Genomic DNA, 18759 nt, shown 5'->3' with positions numbered 1-18759 from the left:
TACAAAATCCTCCCAAATTCCTTAAAACAGAGACCTATCTAAAGGGAACCAGCTTTACCGTGGGGGGATAGGTCATGGTACTTACTGAAGGGTCTATAATGTAACTGTATGGAAGCATTCTCTCTCCAACACAGTTCTGCCCCAGAACCCCAGTCTCTTGGCTGCAGGTGGATGTGCACTTGTCAAACATGTGGGGCACTAGGCACTACTGGGGTACTGCAGGCACCAATGTGCTATTTATCCTTTAATAGACAAGAACTATCTGGCTTCATATGGCCACTGCATGACTATGTGGAGCAAACTATCAATCCTGTGCTCAATCTGTCCGCAGGCCGGTTCTCTGCGGATACCGTCTGTCTTTATGTGCACATTATAAGGCTTTTTATCACCAATATGATACAATAATTACATTATTTAGGCATAACATGAAGGATATGTATTAGAATACAACCTTCGAGCCATAACTTTAATAAATTGTAATTATGCAAAACACTATGTGGAAAAAACAGTTTTCAACAAAAATTTGTTCTTGAAAGAGTATCGCCTCCATCAGATCCTCCTTCATAGATGACCTTGACTGTGACCTAATTATTTTAAGGATAGAAAACAGACTCTCTACACTGATTGAACTGCTTAAAGGAAATCTACCATCAAAATCCATCATGATAAACCAGGGGCACTTACTCATAGATCCAGGCACCGTGACTGTGGTAATCTTCTTATATTTGTCATGGACACTGACTGTTTTTTCAGCAGATCTTTACTAAATGTGGACATTGTACAATAACAATAGTGAATTATAATGATGTGTCAGTGTGACTTAAAGAAAAGATAAAGAGACTTTTTGGCTTATAATGTGTGTATGTGTTCAGTGCAGTGCTGTGGTTTCTTAACTTCCTATCATTCACAAAATTGAAAAATTGGATAGTGGATTTCTGTCTACTGGAAGTTAACAATGAAGCTTCCCATCTAGAGATCTAGTAAACCGTTGATACAGAAAGTTAATTAGAAAATGGTTCAACTTTTCAATTATACAAGCCATAACACTAAGTTGGTGAAAGTAGCCAACTCCTTTAAGGATTGTGAACTGCCCAACTGAGGCACTGTAGCTGATTTAGCTTCGCTACCTATTAGGTGTTACCACATCCCTGCTGTAGCTTCACAGGCTGTTACATTGTCTCACACCCCCTGCACTCTCAGCACTTTCCCTCTCCCTCTGCCTGATGTAATCTGATAGCAGCAAGAAGTTTCAGCACATAGTAGAAAGGGGAAGTTGCACCTGCACAGTGTAACAGCCAGTGAAGCTGCCGCACAGATGGGCTGTGGTACCAGCCCAGAGCCCTTGTGGTCAGTAGCATCATTTTTTAAAGTAGCTTTTAGAAGGAAGGAGGCCATGGATAACAAATATAAGAAGATTATGACAGTCGCAGTGCCTTGGTATATGAGAAAGTGCCCATGGTTAATTGTGCCTGCTTGTGGTGATGAATTGCCTGTAACCATCTGATGGGGAACACTACACGATTTGTTGGGGGACAAAATTGTAGTCTCTTCTCTACAACTCTGTACACTACCAACATCGTGTTTTTCAGCCATGGACCATTTTGATAAGGCACATTCCTGGTGGATTCCATTGATCTACATATCTTCAGTCAGGTTGTCTGGTAGTTTGAAAGGAGACATAATAGCGTAGACTACAAAGGTTTTACACACAACCTCAATGAAAACTATTGAATGCAAATGTGAACAGAGCCAATGAACTTATTCTTAAGGTTTTCCACTGACCATAGAGCACTGAGGGCAAAGCACAACAGCTGTAAAGAGATGAGCTTTAATGTAGGTTTCTAATAAGGACATTGTCTGCTTATGCTTCTATAATTAGATACAGCACATTCGCTTTGTTAGCCCCCTTGTGTCAGCAAATAATTAAAAGGACACATATTGATTCAGCAGTAATTGGAGGTCAATGCTTTCGCCTCATAGCTCTGAGCTATACTGTAGATTTAAAAGTGAGATGTTACTTTGAAGGTCAAACATCTGCTTGTATCTTGCATTGCCTCTTCCATACAGAATGTGATCTCTTTTCCTCTTGTTTATACATCACATTATGACATATTCCGCTATCATCTCTCAATGTCCTTTGTAAGGCTCACAATCTAAAGTCGTTTCTTTGGAGTGTAGGAGAACACCAGGGTACCACGAGGAACCTCACGTGGAGTACCATGAGGGAGAACATAGAAACTCAACCTAAATGTTGCCTTTGGTCGAATTTCCACCCAGAACCCCAGTGCTGTAGGGCAACAGAGGGGAGATTTACTAAAAGTATCTCAAAGTAACAGATTAGACAGTTAGACTAGACATCCTAATTATATGTACAGTTATAATTAAAGGTTGATTCACTCTGAATTCTATGGTCTTACCTAAGCCTCAACAGTTGTGTATTATTTCCTGGGCTGCAAACATGGGCCCATCTCTCGTCATCAGCATGGGAGATCCACTCACTTGCTGATGACAGGAGTAGAGACGGTTAGGCATCGCCACATCCCAAAATGTCAGTTCTAGCAAAATATTAAAAAAGATGTTTTCCAGCTGTGAGCACCATAATGTCCAAATCACCACTTTTCACCATTGTTCCATCGGTCCAACGGTCATATAGGTCCCAAATTGGTTCTGGAAATTAAAACATCAGCGTTTCCCGCAAAAAAAAGGCACCTAAATCAGGTCCATACACCAAAGAGTGAAAAAGTTATTGGCCTCAGAATTGGCAAAATGGCAAATTTTCTTTTTTTTTTTCAAAAGACTAATCTAGTAAAACGTCTATAAATTTGGCATGTCTGTGATCGTACCGATCCAAATAATAAAGGGGAGGTGTCATTCGTAGTGCAAATGTGTTTTTTGTCAATATCTCTGCACTTGGATTTTTGTCCCAACTTTCCACTTGTTTTTTCATAATTCCATGTGGTTTTCATTTGTACAACTTTAAGTTTCATTAAGCTTTTTGATAATCTTTAATATAATTTTATGTAATATGATTTACAAATGTCCATTTTTGTGTTTATTGTTTATATGGGCATTTTTTGAAAACTTTTGTGTTGTTTGGGACACAGTTGTGGATGTTCCTTATGTATGTGTGCAATTTTCCTCATGTAGTGCAGTGTATTAGGTGTAATGCAGCCCCTGTATGGTCAAAAAGAAAGATGTTACTGGCAGTCCATAAAAAGGGCACCCCTTTTGCTGAGTGACACCATCATCAAACCATAATTGCTTTTGTGGAAATACCAATGGCAGCAGAGGGAGCAACTTAGACACTGGTCCATATTTAACCAAGGTGTGGGTTTCCCACTTTTCAGAACCTGGGTGTTAGGTGTCCATTTTTGGTTATTTACATATACCAAAACTAAGGACAAAATACATAACACTTGTTGCTCATTCCTGATGGTGCTCAGCTTCAGTTGTGCATCTGTTGCGTTTGATCTCTGTTGTGTCTACGTTTTTCTTCTGTTTTATCTCTGTGTGAGGCTTAGTGAGGCATCTGTGGAAATCAGATTTAAAACAGCCCCATAAGGTCTAAAAAAAAATCTGCTATTTGGAGAAGCTCCTCCCCACTGGATTTTAAAAAACTAAATTTGATTGCATTGTTTGAGCACAACCTCACAATGTCTATAGGAATTACCTGTGGTTAAGGTAATTACCAACCAGGAGCTGCCAATCAAATGCCCATGTAACATAAGATAAAAGGTGATTTCTGTGGATGTAAGCAAAACTATTTTTAGATAAAAAAAAGTGGGTCAGTCAGTGAATAGAGCTCTATAGGAACCTGTCACTGGCCGTACATGTGCAAATGTGGTGACAGGTTCCCTTGGTGTATGGCATATATTTTTTTAACATAGTTAATATAGTAAAGACTGATTATTGCAGGGGTGTTACTTTAAGGTTTTCAACAAGCAGACTCCAAGTACTGACAGAGATTGATTTTAGTGACTGGAAAAAAAGAGATACAAATATAAAATGTATTTATCCAAAAATGTCAGTAGTGTAACACAGAACTGCATGCCAATACCCTACAACAGCATATCCTATTCCAGTATCTTCCAATGTCCATTAGGACATGTCCCCACCTCCCAAATCACCGCTCAAGTAAGACCTGCAATGTATTTTTTTTCCCAGTCATCTGTCATTTAGAGTAAATTCAGTTTTTATCTTTATGCAAAGATTCCACCAGTAAATTCTTAATGACACAGAAAATACTGGAAGGCTTATTTTCATCAGGACGTTCTGCAGTGGTCTTGGAGTAGAGACTCAGGGCTGCGCTGAATTAACTCCCTGAAACTTATTTGGTAGATTTTAATGGCAAATTTAATTACTGTGACAGATGGCAAGGAAGGAGATAATAAGGTCAAAAAAAGTTGCTCAAAGGGGTTTACTGTCGGGCCCTGAGCAGAAACAATTACTGCACACAATTTAACCTCGCAGTAGAGAATTCGGTTACAGACCCTAATGTGGACAAATGGTTACTATGGAAACTAAGGACTCGGTACTCCCCTTAGTAAACAAGGATCTCTGTTTTCTACATTCACTACAATGTTATGTAGAGATGATTATTGAATGAAATTTTCTATCTAGACCACCAGGTATTTTGCTGATGCCTCCTGGTACCTGGGACACATGCTCTTCTAGTTCCTTTTAAACAAAAACTTATGTACTCCCCTTAAAGGGATATTCCCATGAAGGCAAGATTTCTAAATGTACGCGGATAACAAAATAACATATTCTCTAATTCAATGTTTTAAACAAAAAATACAGCATTTCACAGGTATAATTCTAAACTGTCTGTATTAGTCCTGGTGTACACAATTTTGGTTGCCCCTAGACCCGACACTGGATCTTCCGAGTTAAGGGTCGGCAGACATCTTGTTTTTCTGTCGGACGCTCTCTGCCTCCAGCCCTCACCCTTGCATTCCAGGACGAGCTCACACACACACCCAGTCCTCCTGTCAGCATGAGGAGAGTAAAGCCACAAGCTACAGACAGATAAGATCTTTATGCAGGGGAGGGAGGAACATCATATCTGACAGTGTTTGTGTGTAGCTGGGATGTAACAGGGCTGAGAATGTTATCTACATCTCATGGATCGTATCCTCTCTTCTCTATTCTGTCTCATTTCTCTTTCTATGTGTCAGATACTAGTACAATGTTCAGATACTAAATGAAAGTGTACATAACCCTGTACCCTGATAATCTAACCACATTTTCAGCTCACAGAACTAGATGGATCATGAAGTATCTGGTTAGAGAGTTCCCACCCACACTATGGAAATTTACACTGACCATCACTGAGTGATCGGAGCTAAAACAGCAATAAAACTATGCAATGAATTCTGTCAAAAGTATGAATTGTCATTAAATAGGAAATTATTAACATATCCAGTCCTTTATAATCTATATCTGCCCTGAAAAGCCAATTTCTCATTCAGTGCCACCTCTCTTTGAACTTTCTATACTTCACAACCACAACACCCCCATCACAGATGCTGCACAATGTCATTCTCCCCAAAATCTGGACTGCCCCTCAGCTTGAACACTGTGGGGATGGCTTATAAAAACCTCTTATAACTCAGATATGTTAGTAGTCGGATTAAAGGAAACCTACCATACTTTGAGAATGCTATAGCTACACTGATGCAGGCATATCTCTTGGCTAATCCCTGAGCTGAGTGGTCTTGCTGATAAAACAATTATAAAATTAAGATAATAAAGCTGTGTCAGCCAGCGATTCTCCTAGCACATAAGTTATTCACTGCTTCACAGGATGATGTAATCACTGGGTTGTGCCTGAAGGCAGAATAATCAATTGATGCACCCCCAGCTGCTGTGTATGAGTAATGCAGCTCAGGTTGATTAGTCATGTCTTCAATAACCTCCATTTTTAATGACAAGCTCCGTGTGTAATGTGTTTATGTAGGCAGCCAGGCTCACCCAGCTTTCCCAAGGTCCTGAATGTTATAATTGTTTTTTCAGCAAAACAACTCAACTCAGGGATTAAACAAGATATGATCCTGCATCAGTGTAGCTACAGCATTCTCAAGGTATGCTTGATTCATAATGCATCAAATCAAATGGTAGGTTTTCTTTAATTCAAAGTCAATTTATGCTCAATCTAGTACCCCATTTGGAGGTTAATATTTTTTATTCCTTTCTGATTAATGAACCGGGAGATCAAGATGAATAAAATGCTATGGTTCCCAATGTTTCTGATGTGAATGTAATGTGTCAATAAGACCAACTAGCTTAAATAATAAAAAAAACAATTCTGCATATATCGACTACTTATATAACCTCATATACAATCAGATTGGTGGGTAGGTCGCCGCCGTATCTTATGGAAATAGGGGCTCATGGTAGACCTCCAGACAGGATACCTACAAGGTCTGCAGCAAACTTAAGTCTATGCTGGGGGTAGAGGGTTGTAATAGGTTTACTCCTTTATGACACTGTTCACCATGGTGTCCTCTTGTTACAGTCACATCTATCAGATGCTATAGTCAAGAATTACTTCCAGTTGTGAGAAAGATATAATGAGGCCCAAGGCACATGGGATGCTGGAGGATGTGCCTGCATGTCACAGGCAGTGAGCAAACCCCAGTCCACTGCAAGCATTGTCACTAATGACTTCTTGGTGAAATCCTTTAGCCATACACAGCCTGAAGCTTATTTATTGGCATCAGGAGAATACGCAAGCCACTGTAATCCTGCACTCATTCTACATAATATTTTATTACTTATTAAGCTACTAGGTATAGCAGTGACTCCTATTATGGGTCAGAGATAGAACTTCTCTTTATACCAGGCCACTGTATTATCCTCGGCTTTGCAGACTGCCATGTGCTATTCAATCATCTACCCAGACGCAAACTGGAATTGCTTTGTTCTAATTGTGAATTACTACTGCCAAAATAAAAGTAATTCAGTGACACACGGCTTTATTAATAAAACTGTATTTTATTCTTGCTGATGAGCTAGTGAAAAGAGCAGATGACATTCACATAACATAAAGTAATTTATAATAACTCACTTGCCCCATCATTCTGTTAATCTACCTCATCAGCAACACAACACATGGCATTGTAACCATATTGTACTGTTTCAGCATTGCTTCCACAATGCCCCTTAGCTTTCTGCAGATTGAACTACATTTTTTTAGCAGACTAAAAGTACTAACAGAGGGGTATTTTTAGCTGAGGAAGATTACAAAATGTAAACTTCATGGTAAGTGATGATTATTTATGTATAAGAACCATAATTTTTACCATCTTCCATGCATAAATACTAAACTAACCGTATACTTGAATGTGCTGAAAAACCCTAACCTGGCAGGTCCTCTACCATACATTGCGGCTCTGGCATCAGCTCCGTGTCCCCGTGCATGGGGACACAGAGCCGATGCCGGAGCCGCGATGGATAGAAGAGGACCTGCCAGTACACTTTATGTTTTTTTTTTCCTACAGGCTATATACTAGGGGGGTGCAGGCTATATACAGAGGGGCAGGGGTTGGCAAGCTATATACTACAAGGTTGCTGGCAAGCTATATACTACAAGTTCGCTGGCAGGCTATATACTACAGGGGGCTGGCTGGCTATATACAACAGGGGGCAGGCAGGCTATATACAACAGGGGGCAGGCTATATACTACAGGGGCTGGCAGGCTATATACTACAGGGGCTGGCAGGCTATATACTACAGGGGCTGGCAGGCTATGTACTACAGGGGCTGGCAGGCTATGTACTACAGGGGCTGGCAGGCTATGTACTACAGGGGCTGGCAGGCTATGTACTACAGGGGCTTGCATGCTATATACTAGGGCAGTGATGGCAAACCTTTTAGCCGCCGAGTGCCCAAGTGCATCCCAAAACCCCCCTTATTTATTGCGAGGTGCCAACCAAAACAAAAAGCAGTAATTTATTGCTCCCTGTTCCTCAACAACGTTCGATCATATTGGCCTCCTGAGGACAAGATGGGAAATTTGCATCATTTTAGCTTTTTTCCAGTGTCCCACTGTACTCAGAGAATCGTGGGGCCAGTAGGAAATCCTCCAAAGATAATTTGGCCCTGTCTAATCATTCTCCCTCTTCCCACATTCCCAAATAGCAAAGTAAGCATCACTTTAATATATGGCTAAAAGCAGCATCTTTTAAGTTGCATGGAACTGCAGAAAGATTCTTTGAGTCCTGTCTGGTGTGCTGGGGCGATAGCCAGGGTGCCCACAAAAAAGGCTCCGAGTGGCACCTCTGGCACCCGTGCCATAGGTTCGCCCCCACTGGTCTAGGGTCTGTAAATGGGAGGTGTTTGATCTTGGTTTAGTTCATAAGGAAGAGGCGGTTTGGTCTAAAGGTTTATAAACAGGTTGGTTTGGATACCTGTACAAAGATATATTTAAAGGGGTTGTCCGGAGGTTGAAAAACATGGCCGCTTTCTACCAAAAACAGCTCCTCTCCTGACAATGCGTGGTGCTTGGTATTTCAACTTAGTGCAGAGTTCCCATCTGTGTTTCGGCTCCTGTTTTTGCACATTTTAATTTAGATTTGAGTTCTGTCTGGTGAACTTCATTTTGGGGTGATGACCTGGGTACCCACAGAAAGGGCTCAGAGTGCTGCCTCTGGCACCCGTGCCATAGGTTCGCCACCCCTGTACTAGGGGGTTGAGACCAATGCATTTCCCACCCTCGGCTTATACTTGAGTCAATAGGTTTTTCCAGTTTTTTTGTCTCTGCTTATACTCGAGTATATATGGTATTTTGCATGCATATACTCTGCAGGTGATGCGCATGTAACCCCTTTCTGACCAGGCCTGAAGAGGCGTTACTGACTGGAGCATTTCTAACTAATTTACTTCCTTTTTTTGTGCAATACCCTAAACATTTTTACGTACATAGTAAATATAGATTTTTTTTGTCATGTATAAAAATGACCATATAATAAAATATAGAAAATATATAAATATAAATGAAAAACACTGCACAAAGATCCCTTGATTAGCGGTCTGTGCAAGCGTAACCAAGAAGGGCTCCATGCAGACAACATTCATTATCTTCTTTGTGTAGAGAAGATACAAACACATTGTACAACAATTGGGTACCTTTGGAGGCTTTAAAGAAAACCTACCATCAGGAATCTACCCATTAAGCCTGTAAATGCCATCTCTGTATACAAACACTTTGTGAATGCTCTACAGTTAATTCTCTATGTGCCATCATCATGCCCAATAGATTTTTGTATTGCTTCCAGTATGTGCATCACTAGGGACAAAACATCTAGTAACTAGTTAAACTATGAGAAGTGTGGTTTGCTATACTTCTGTTTAGCTAGGGTTTCCCTTTTTTCTCTTAATTTCTATTATCTGGAAATATGACGTATGGGCATGACATGACCACTACCCTACACTGTGTTGCACAATGATATTGGGGGTTATTTATCATTATACCAGCTCCTTGGGACAGTTCTATGTGTATTTTTGGAGCTTCGCTGCCCATCAAATTCATTAAAGTGGCTTTGGCCATTTAATAAATGTTCTTATGGTCTATTTTCTGCCTGGGATTTTTTTCAAAAAGTCCCAAAAAAAGTCTCAAAATGCATAAAAAGTCTCACCACAGACCAGCATGGTACTGGAGTCAGTATGAGACTTTTTACAAAAGTCACAATTCATGAATCTGGCTTTTCACAGCGTTGCACTAGCAGTAGTTCTATGTTTATATCAGATTAATGAAGTGGGGGAAATAGCTGTGTGAGACTTTTTAGCAGTCAAAAGTCTCAAAAACCTCAATGCGACTACTTTGAGACTTTTTTATGCCAAAAAAGCCCAGGAAAATCAATCATAAATAACCCCCATTGTATGCAATTGTGCATGTACTGTCCTACTTTATTTGTTCTAATATCACATTTCTGAAGAAAGAATTAGGAGAAGCTATAACTAACTACACATGGTGACCATGGTGTGGTCAGAAAAGGTTGTCAAGATGACTACTTTTATAAAGATAGTGCCTCATTTTTAGCTACTATATTTCTTTATTCCTCAATAAGTTTAATGGGGCAGATTTACTTACCAGTCCCTGCGCAATCCCCGACGAGAATGCATAGCATGCGCCCGATTTCCTGCATGTGTCGCTTACCCGATCAGGTCCACCGGAGTTCATCTTCTTCCCGGTGTATGTAAGTGCTTGGCTTGCGACACAATTTAAATGCTAAATCCTGCGGTTTGTCCGAATCCGTTGGATCATCTGACGACCCGCCCCCCGATTTGTTTCGCATGAAAGCCGGCACGATTGCAACACAATCCGATCGCATGCGACACAATCCCCTTTTTAATCCCTGAACCCATAGTAAATACACCCCAATGTGTCTAAAATAAAGGTCTGAGTAGAAAGTTGTAGTTGTGTTCTGGGTATGTGATTCTCCTGGCTGCAGCATAACCAGGAGTAGGGAATTTCCATATAGAATTATCAATGGCACATGTCAAAAAGGCAGGGAATGATCCAGAAGTATGAAATTTGAAGACCAGAGGTAGGTTGCCTATAAGCGCTCTTTTTTTCCGAGCTACGCATTTCAACGCTGTATTGAGGTTTCCCCATTATTTATATGGTGCATCTATATCTGCCAATAGACATGAACTACATTTGTGCAATAACACTCCTCTTGATATATATGCAAATAGGTTTTCCACTCCCTGACTCCTCTTGCTAGAAAGAATCCTCATTAGATAAAGATCATAGGGGTCCAACAATGAGCCCTGCATCAATCGGCTTTTCGACACCTAATACAGGCAGTCCCTGGGTACAGGATAGGTTTTGTAGGTTTGTTCTTAAGTTGAACTTGCATGTAATTTGGAACTGTATTTTTTATAATTGTAGCTCTAGAAAAAAAAATTTTTGGTCTCTGTGACAATTGGATTTAAAAAGGATTAACAATAAAGCTTCATCTATAAACACCTATAATAACTGTTATAGCTGTTTATTGTAGCCTGAGGCTAAAGTACAGTAAATTACCAACATCCAGAGCTCCGTTTGTAACTAGGGGTCGTCTGTAAGTCGGGTGTTCTCAAGTAGGGGACTGCCTGTAATAGATTGGGAGATAAAATGTCGGCAACTACACAGTATACAGAGAAAACTGCTTCTTACTTTTCATACTATGCAATAAACATTTAATCAGTGCAAGGCTTGGGTATAAAACCTCTATTTCCATTTCTGACTTAAACAAAGGATAGGCCATTAATGGGGTGTCCTGAATTACTCTGTTGAAGTTCTCAAACACTGCAGCCTAACTCATTTGGGAGGTGATATAGTGTATGTTTTCTTATCTGGCTTTGTCACGTCAACGTTATGGTAATTAGGCAGCAGTCTGCAGTAATTAATCAGAATTATTTCTGCCCAGCATAATTTGGAGATAAAAATTCAGCTCAGGACACTGGCCAAATATTGTACACAAACACTTTATGAACCAATGTTCAGAGGAAACACAGCCAATTTTTCACTAGATAATTGACAAATGGTTGTGGGTCCAGGGTAGAACCAATTACGTAGAGAAAGAAGGAAAAGGTGCGTTTATCTGGTTATAAAGAGAGCGACTGGTGGCTGCTGCTTTATCAATAAGGTATGGTATAACTATGAACTATTCACATAAAATCGGGTAGACATGTGGAAATGTAAAGTAAAAAGAGAATAGAAATAAGGGGTAGTTGCACAAATAATGATTTAAATGGGTTTATCCGTTTGATAACTTATTAGGTTTTTTCAATAGTCTTCTCGATCATGGGCTGTAGTCCTGCAGCTGGTGGCTTCCATGGAGGCTATCTAGACTGGCCATAAAGACATTAGTTGGTCACAGCGGTGACACATGACCTGGTTATGGTGGGCACACTTGAAGAGCAGCCTGAACTAGAGATTGCAGTTTTTATGTGATTCAATCACTATACTATAAACAACCCCTTTTTGGGAATTTGCCTACATGAAGAGCAAAAAGGTGATGGTTGGTCATTTCTTTCCAACTACAGTTCAAGTGCCTTCCTAATACTTCATTTAACTCTACCTCTGTTTATGACTTAAAGATATTAAAGAACAGAAAAGTAAACATACAGAGTAATGATCAGTACTTATAGGAAACCAAGGAACCGTGAGCTGACAGGAGCACAGGGTCAACTAATGGCTACATGTGGGATGGGGGAGACAGGAAAGGGGAAGATCTAACACAGCAGAGAGCAGATAATGATGAGGATTGCATCCTTGTAACGGACGCCCCAGTGACTCAATCCTCTTTATATAGACAGATATACTTTTATTGAGTGGAAGAAGCAAATGTAGATTCGGAGTTAGTATTAAATTGACTCTGGGAACCTGTCATTAGGTAAAAATGTGTGATCCCGATGACAGGTTCCCTTTAAGGTGTCCTCTAAGTAAGGGACCACACACTGATAACAAGCATTTGGTGGGGTTCCAACTGCTGGGACCTAGACTGATCATAAATACAGGACCCCCAACAGCCTGGAGAATGTGGGTCACGTTCTTAGTTATTAATGGGGCGGCATGTTGGGATGTGTCCTGCTGCTCATTTCAATGGTACATCAGCTACATTTTCTGACACACGCGTTCTAATATATATATATATGTATATATATATATATATACACACACATATATATATTACAGTCTGGTATGGGACACTCCCATACATATTGACGGACCAGTGGGTGGAGTGGCAGGACAAGCATTTGTCCTGCAGCTCCACCCATTCGTGAGAAATGGTTCCCCATTTTTGGATTGCTGGGGGTCTCAGCATTTGTAGTTTAAGTACAATATGGTTACACCCTAACTTCAGAGTACTGTCAGATCTCTGAGTCCAACCACTGCAGGAAAACCCCCAGCAATCACAAGGGTGGTGGCTGGCAAGTGTATTTGCCTGCCCCATATGAATGGGCGAGGGGGGGGGGGGGTGTTCATGACCAGCTCTGGGTCAGCTAATTTTCAGCTTCTGGGACAGCTACATCCTGCAGCCCTGCGTCCTGTGGATTTGAGATAAATGAAAAACTTCTTTAAAAAGCGCCCATTTAACCTGCTAATTTTGCATTATTCCTGTGTGTTATTGGGAGGTCACACAAGTCCAGCTTCATGTTTCTCTTCAATCTTTTATGACAATGAGCACTGATTTGCGTTTCCTACATTGTTACTAGATAAATGGGGTAATTAGCTCACCCATTACCCTTCTCCTTCTACATTGGTTAATTGCAATGTATACAACCTGCAGCATCCCCTGCATTAATAAAACACAAAGAGAAAATACAAAAAGATGCAAGAAAAAGCGGATACAATTTTCACTCAAAAAAACATGCAATCATTAGTGGTTGCCAAGACAACACTTCAGAAGTTACAATTTACCAATTTGCATATATTGCACAGAGGAGTGCTTTTGTCAACCGTCTTTTTTCCAGAGCTTCTTTTTTATGCACAGATCATAGTGAAAAGAGTTCTAACAAAGCGGAAGAAATTGTGTGTACTTTAATAATGTTTCACATTTAAAGGGGAACGCCAACAAAAAAATTATCAATTTTGGACAAATTTCCTTATATTATGGGATTGTTGCAAAGGCACAAAAGACTTTCTATCGAGCTAGTTGACAGGTAGAGGCTTCTCCAGTCTACCAGCAGCTCTGCATACATAAGTCCCAGAGAAGCAGGGCATCAGGCAGCATGTCAGCTTTCAGGATCACACTTTCTTAAACCCCCTTAGGACCACCATTTTTTTTAACCTTAAATCCAAGAGGGATTAAGAGAACAGTTCATAGCAAGGATCAGCAGCCCTGAAAGCAGCGCAGGGGTACCAATCGTGGGGGAGAGGGACCACTTGGAGCAACTATTCTCTTAATCACGCTTGGATTTAAGGTTAAAAATCATGGTGGTCCTGAAGGGGTTAAGGAAGTGTGATCCTGAAAGGTATAAAACACATGCTGCCTGATGCCCTGCTCTATAAGATCCTACCACTCAGGATCTTACAGTCTCTGTGTCAGCCTATGTACCTGCATAGGCTGACAGTGATGATGCTCTGCAATACTCATGTATTGAAGGGTATTATTATAAACGAGCAATTAGATTTCCCATACTGGAACAAAGTTAAAAAATATAATAATAATTTTTGAATTAAAAAATAAATAAATAAAAGAATAAAAATATCCCAATGCCTCCATTACATATAAAAATAACACAAAACCTACACATATGATATTACCACATCCGTAATGACCCATACAACATTAATGAACCTGCACGATGAAGACCGTAAAAAAAGGTCAAAAATATGTGGCTTTACCTATCTGGTCCCCATAAAAAAAGCTATAAAAAGGGAGCAAAAAATGTATCTACTCCAGAATGGTCCTAGTGTAAAGTAAAACATTTTCCGCTAAAAAGAAGCCCTAAATCAATTTTTATACAAACTATACATTTCTAAAGAATCAATCTTATTCAGATTTTTGTATGTTTTAATAAACATTTTAAATTCAAATAAAGCATTTTTCTTTTCATGAAACAAATCATATCGGTATCAAGTATCGCAATACTTTTCCAGGTATTGTATCACACTCAAAAATCTGGTATCGCTGCAACCCTACCAGGCTCTAAGATTTGTCCACACTCATGTGTCTACTTAGTAAATATTTGTTTTCACCATAAAATATCAATTCTTGTTAGTCTTTTTATTACGTGGAGTATTACATAGAGTTATATGGAGAGTGGCCAAACATGTCTTTGTGCAGCCAGTCTACAGAAATTAGGCCCTTTGGATATGATGTAGATGGGAAAATCCCTTGACAGTAGGTTGTGTCTCTACATTCACTGTCCAATCATTATCAGTGAAACCCAAATGGCAAAAGAAATTTTGGGGTTTGTCAAGTCACAACAAGTTAGCCCCTATCCACAAAATAGGGGTTAACTTGCTGATCAGTGAGGATATCAGTGATGGGAAAGCCATGGATCACAAAAATGGGTGTTTGTTGCACCCCAAAATAATGGAATTGCCTGTCAAACATCCATGTGCGGTACACAACTATAGCCGTCTGTTTCATGCTACATGCATGTACGACTGGCTCTCCATTATTTTGGGGTACAACGGACCCTCCAATCTTGTAATCCATAGGGGGTCCCATGATTGCGATCTTCACTGATCAGCAAGTTAGCTCCTATCCACAGGATAAGGATTAACTTGTTGTGACTTAACCCCTTTAAGGATAATTGGGTCACTTAAACACTGGCTGGTGGATTCCCTTGTCACAATACTGAACATCAACTAATAACATTAGGGGAAAAACTAAATAAAGCTCCACCCGCATGCCAAATCCTCCCAGGGCAACATAGTGCCCCATATTGAGCTGTATTTCAATGCACTTGGCCCTAGAGAGAGCCCATTGCCCATAAAACTTAAATCCCAGCTTTCATCCTTTGTAGTATTCTCCATGGAGAGGGCAGTAACTGGAATATAGATGCCGTACCTTACCCATTCGCACATCATAGGCTGTTACCGCAGGAGAAAAACCGCCACATATAAACAGATTCTGGTCACATGGGTGAAACCGGGTGGCGCTAATCTTGAATTCATTCTTTGCCGTGAACAGGTCTTTCCCTTTAAAAGAGCAGATACCTTATTAACTTACAGACCTCCTTTAATGATTTCATTGTTAAAGAAAAAAAGATACATGCGTAAATTGAAGTCCTTTTCTTTAAATCCCGGCATCTAATAATGTGCAAATTGCATTCATTCTCCAGTTTTAATGTACAAAACTAAAACGTGTGAACGGACTCACTTAATTTCCCTATGGAAAATAACATAGAGATATTAAAGAAGGGGAGGGGGCATAGATACCATGGCAACACTGTGTGAGATGTAATTATGTATGGAATTATGAACACGAGTCAGTAGTTTTCTACAAAAAGTTTATTAACAAAACCTTTGGCAAAGTGTGTGACAGCGAGGAAGATTGCATCATATAAACTGCGGCGTGCGACTCGCAGCCCACTGTAATTTACCAAGACTTGGAAGCCTAATTACAGCTTGTGCTCGCTGTGACATGTTCTGATGTCACAATCCCCCCCTCCCAGCAATTTACTAAACTACTTCTAGCATCCGTGCTACTGTAACTACTAAAGGGATGCCACATTATCTGCTGCGAGTGGCGACAACCTGTATGAAGAAAACTCGATTTGTATGCAAGCTGATGGAAAGTCAATATAATTTACTCTGCGACTATCATTTTATCTATATTGCTGTACCAAATCATGACATAGAGGGGAATGGGGTTCCCCATAAATAGATGTCTGCAGCCAGCATTATGGGGAGCTTACTGCACACTATACTATTGAGTTAAATCATCTACTTCAGGTAATAAATGATACACTTCTTGCTGTTTTCAGCCATCACTAGGGGGAGTTGTTGAAGACGGGTTTTTCAGAGGTTGTTCTAAAATAAACAACAAGTGCTTTTTATCTATCCAGATAAAATGAGGTCTCCTTAAAAGGATTCTGTCAGCAGTTTTGGTCATGCATAGTTACAGACGATGTTGGGCAACATCCTTGGAGAGAAGTGTTGTTAAATCTTTGCAGCTGCTTTGATACTAGCAGGGAAAAATAGTGAGCTCATAGGGTGAGAAGTTCAGGTAAAGATAACACAAGAGTCTTATGTGAGGTGCTCACCAGATTAGTAAAAGCAAAACGCTAGTAAAGGCATGCCAGTAGAATCTTATGGGTGCAGCCCTGTAATTCTCCTCCAGCTTGGGTTGCAAGGCCAACTTTATGGTTACAACAGGGGTCTAGAATGGCCCATTTTTTAAGTGGGAATTTTTGCTGGTATCTCGACTTGTCTTGCATGTAGCTAAAACAGCAAAAATACCAGCAAAAAAAACAGATTACAGAAAAAGGGGCCATTCTAGACCTCTAAATGCGTTATGGTATACATGTGTCATTTGGTGTGCCCTAAAAATTACCCAGAACACTTGCCAAAGCTGCTGACTTGGTTACACAAATATCCAGAGATTCTACCTAACACCATCTACAGCTTTAATATTTTAGGGGTGGTAGACTGTCACTAAATGTATGCTCGTTACCTTAGGGGTGACGTTCCGTCAGGTCTGCTATGCTGAAATAAAGACTTTATAACTTTATGCAAATGAGCCAGAAGCGCACACCCCTCCACTAGCCGAGCACCTCCAGTCTCCGTCTGAAGATAAAATATGCACGCGCCCTCATTGATATTCCTCCACAATATTCCGGCTGCAAGCACTGCAGACAGCTGATGACATCACCCGGCTGTTTGCTAATCTCACGCATGCACATGAGCCAACAACCTTGCACCCCCTGCGGGAGAGAAGTCCTGCTGCGCAAGGAGACACAGACGCCACCTCAAAGGATATCACTTAGACCATATATAGCAGCAATTATTCTTTATATATTATGTTAAAAGCGTTGACATAAGGCATGCCATAGTCCATTGTAGCGAAAAGTCCATGCTCAATCAATGGCTGGAGTGTCCTGTGACGTTTCGGTGGGAGTACCTCCTTCAGACATGCGCGGCGATGACCATAGGCGGATTTAAATACCGTATGCAGTAATCAAGTATGATATACATATTCTTTCATCAAATACACATATAGGCTATCCGTTCTGTCAATATAATACAGGCAACAGGTTTAGAGCTTGGTAAATTACAAAAACACGGTAAAATTACAGACGCCACCTCGTCTGGCCAAGAGGAGGAGATTTGCAGACAGACGGGTGACGTCACTGGCTGTCTGCAGGGCTTGCAGCCGATGACGTGGCGGAATATCAACGAGGGGGGGAAGTATATTTTATCTCCGGGCAGAGCCAGGAGGCGCTTGGCTAGCAGAGGGGTGAGCACCAAAAATATGTTTGATTTGCATAAGGTTATAAAAGTCTTATTTCGGTGTAGCAGATGTGTTGAAACGTGACAGGAGGATTCCCCCTTCACCCCTAAGGTAACGAGCATGCATTTGGTGACAGTCTACCACCCTAAATGTGTTGGTAGATGTCCTTTAAGTATAACCAAAAAGCTAGCTCAGCACAAAATAACCCACTACAAATTATAGCAAAAAGTACATATAATAAAGCAGATAAGAGAGTTTTTAGTAAAAACTGCTGATGGATCTGCTACAATGCCGTCCATCAAAAAGAAAATGTATATCTGGTCTTCGTGAGCCATAAAACACATGTTATTATTAGGGTGTGATGGTGGTGCTGTCAGGCTATACTATAAATAACATAAAAAGATGTGCTTAATGAGGACCTGACATGGCGATTTAGGAGACTAAACCAGCCACAAGTCCTTCTGGGCCAGTGGTTTAGTGTTTCAAATCGCCCTTCAGTGGCTGCTAAAAGATAATTTAAAAAACCTTATACTCACCTTGGTCTGGTGCTCTGTCTGCCTGTATAGTTGCGCAGTGAAGCCAGCTTACTACACCGCAGCTTTAATGCGCATGCACTATAGTTACAGCATTTGCACAATAAAATTGTACTGTAGCCCTCTGGCATTATTGAAGAACTGCAATGGCGCTGGTAGCAAAAGAGATAAGTCCAATACGCCTCAACAGACTCATATCTAAGTAAGGATAAGGTTTTTTTTTCCATTTTGGCCACAGAGGGAAATTTAAAATGGTGATTTGGGACACAAAAAAACATAAGGACCTGTGGGTGGTTTAGTAAGTACCTGCTGTGACTTCCTCCTG

General features: G+C 40.5%; 1 protein-coding gene across 1 annotated transcript in view; it reads right to left on the bottom strand.

Moving 5' to 3' along the window:
• Positions 1-18759, bottom strand: part of WDR25 (WD repeat domain 25) — a 98548-nt gene that overhangs the window by 16511 nt on the left and 63278 nt on the right. Inside the window, exon 4 of the mRNA XM_072116185.1 lies at positions 15517-15647. Coding sequence (XP_071972286.1) covers positions 15517-15647 — 131 coding nt within the window. The remainder of the gene's footprint in view (positions 1-15516; positions 15648-18759) is intronic.

The sequence above is a fragment of the Engystomops pustulosus genome, chromosome 7 (assembly GCF_040894005.1).
Source record: "Engystomops pustulosus chromosome 7, aEngPut4.maternal, whole genome shotgun sequence".
NCBI classification, from domain to species: Eukaryota; Metazoa; Chordata; class Amphibia; order Anura; family Leptodactylidae; genus Engystomops; species Engystomops pustulosus.
The sequence above is the reverse complement of the archived record's forward strand: the minus strand, read 5'-3'. Positions and strand labels throughout refer to the sequence as shown.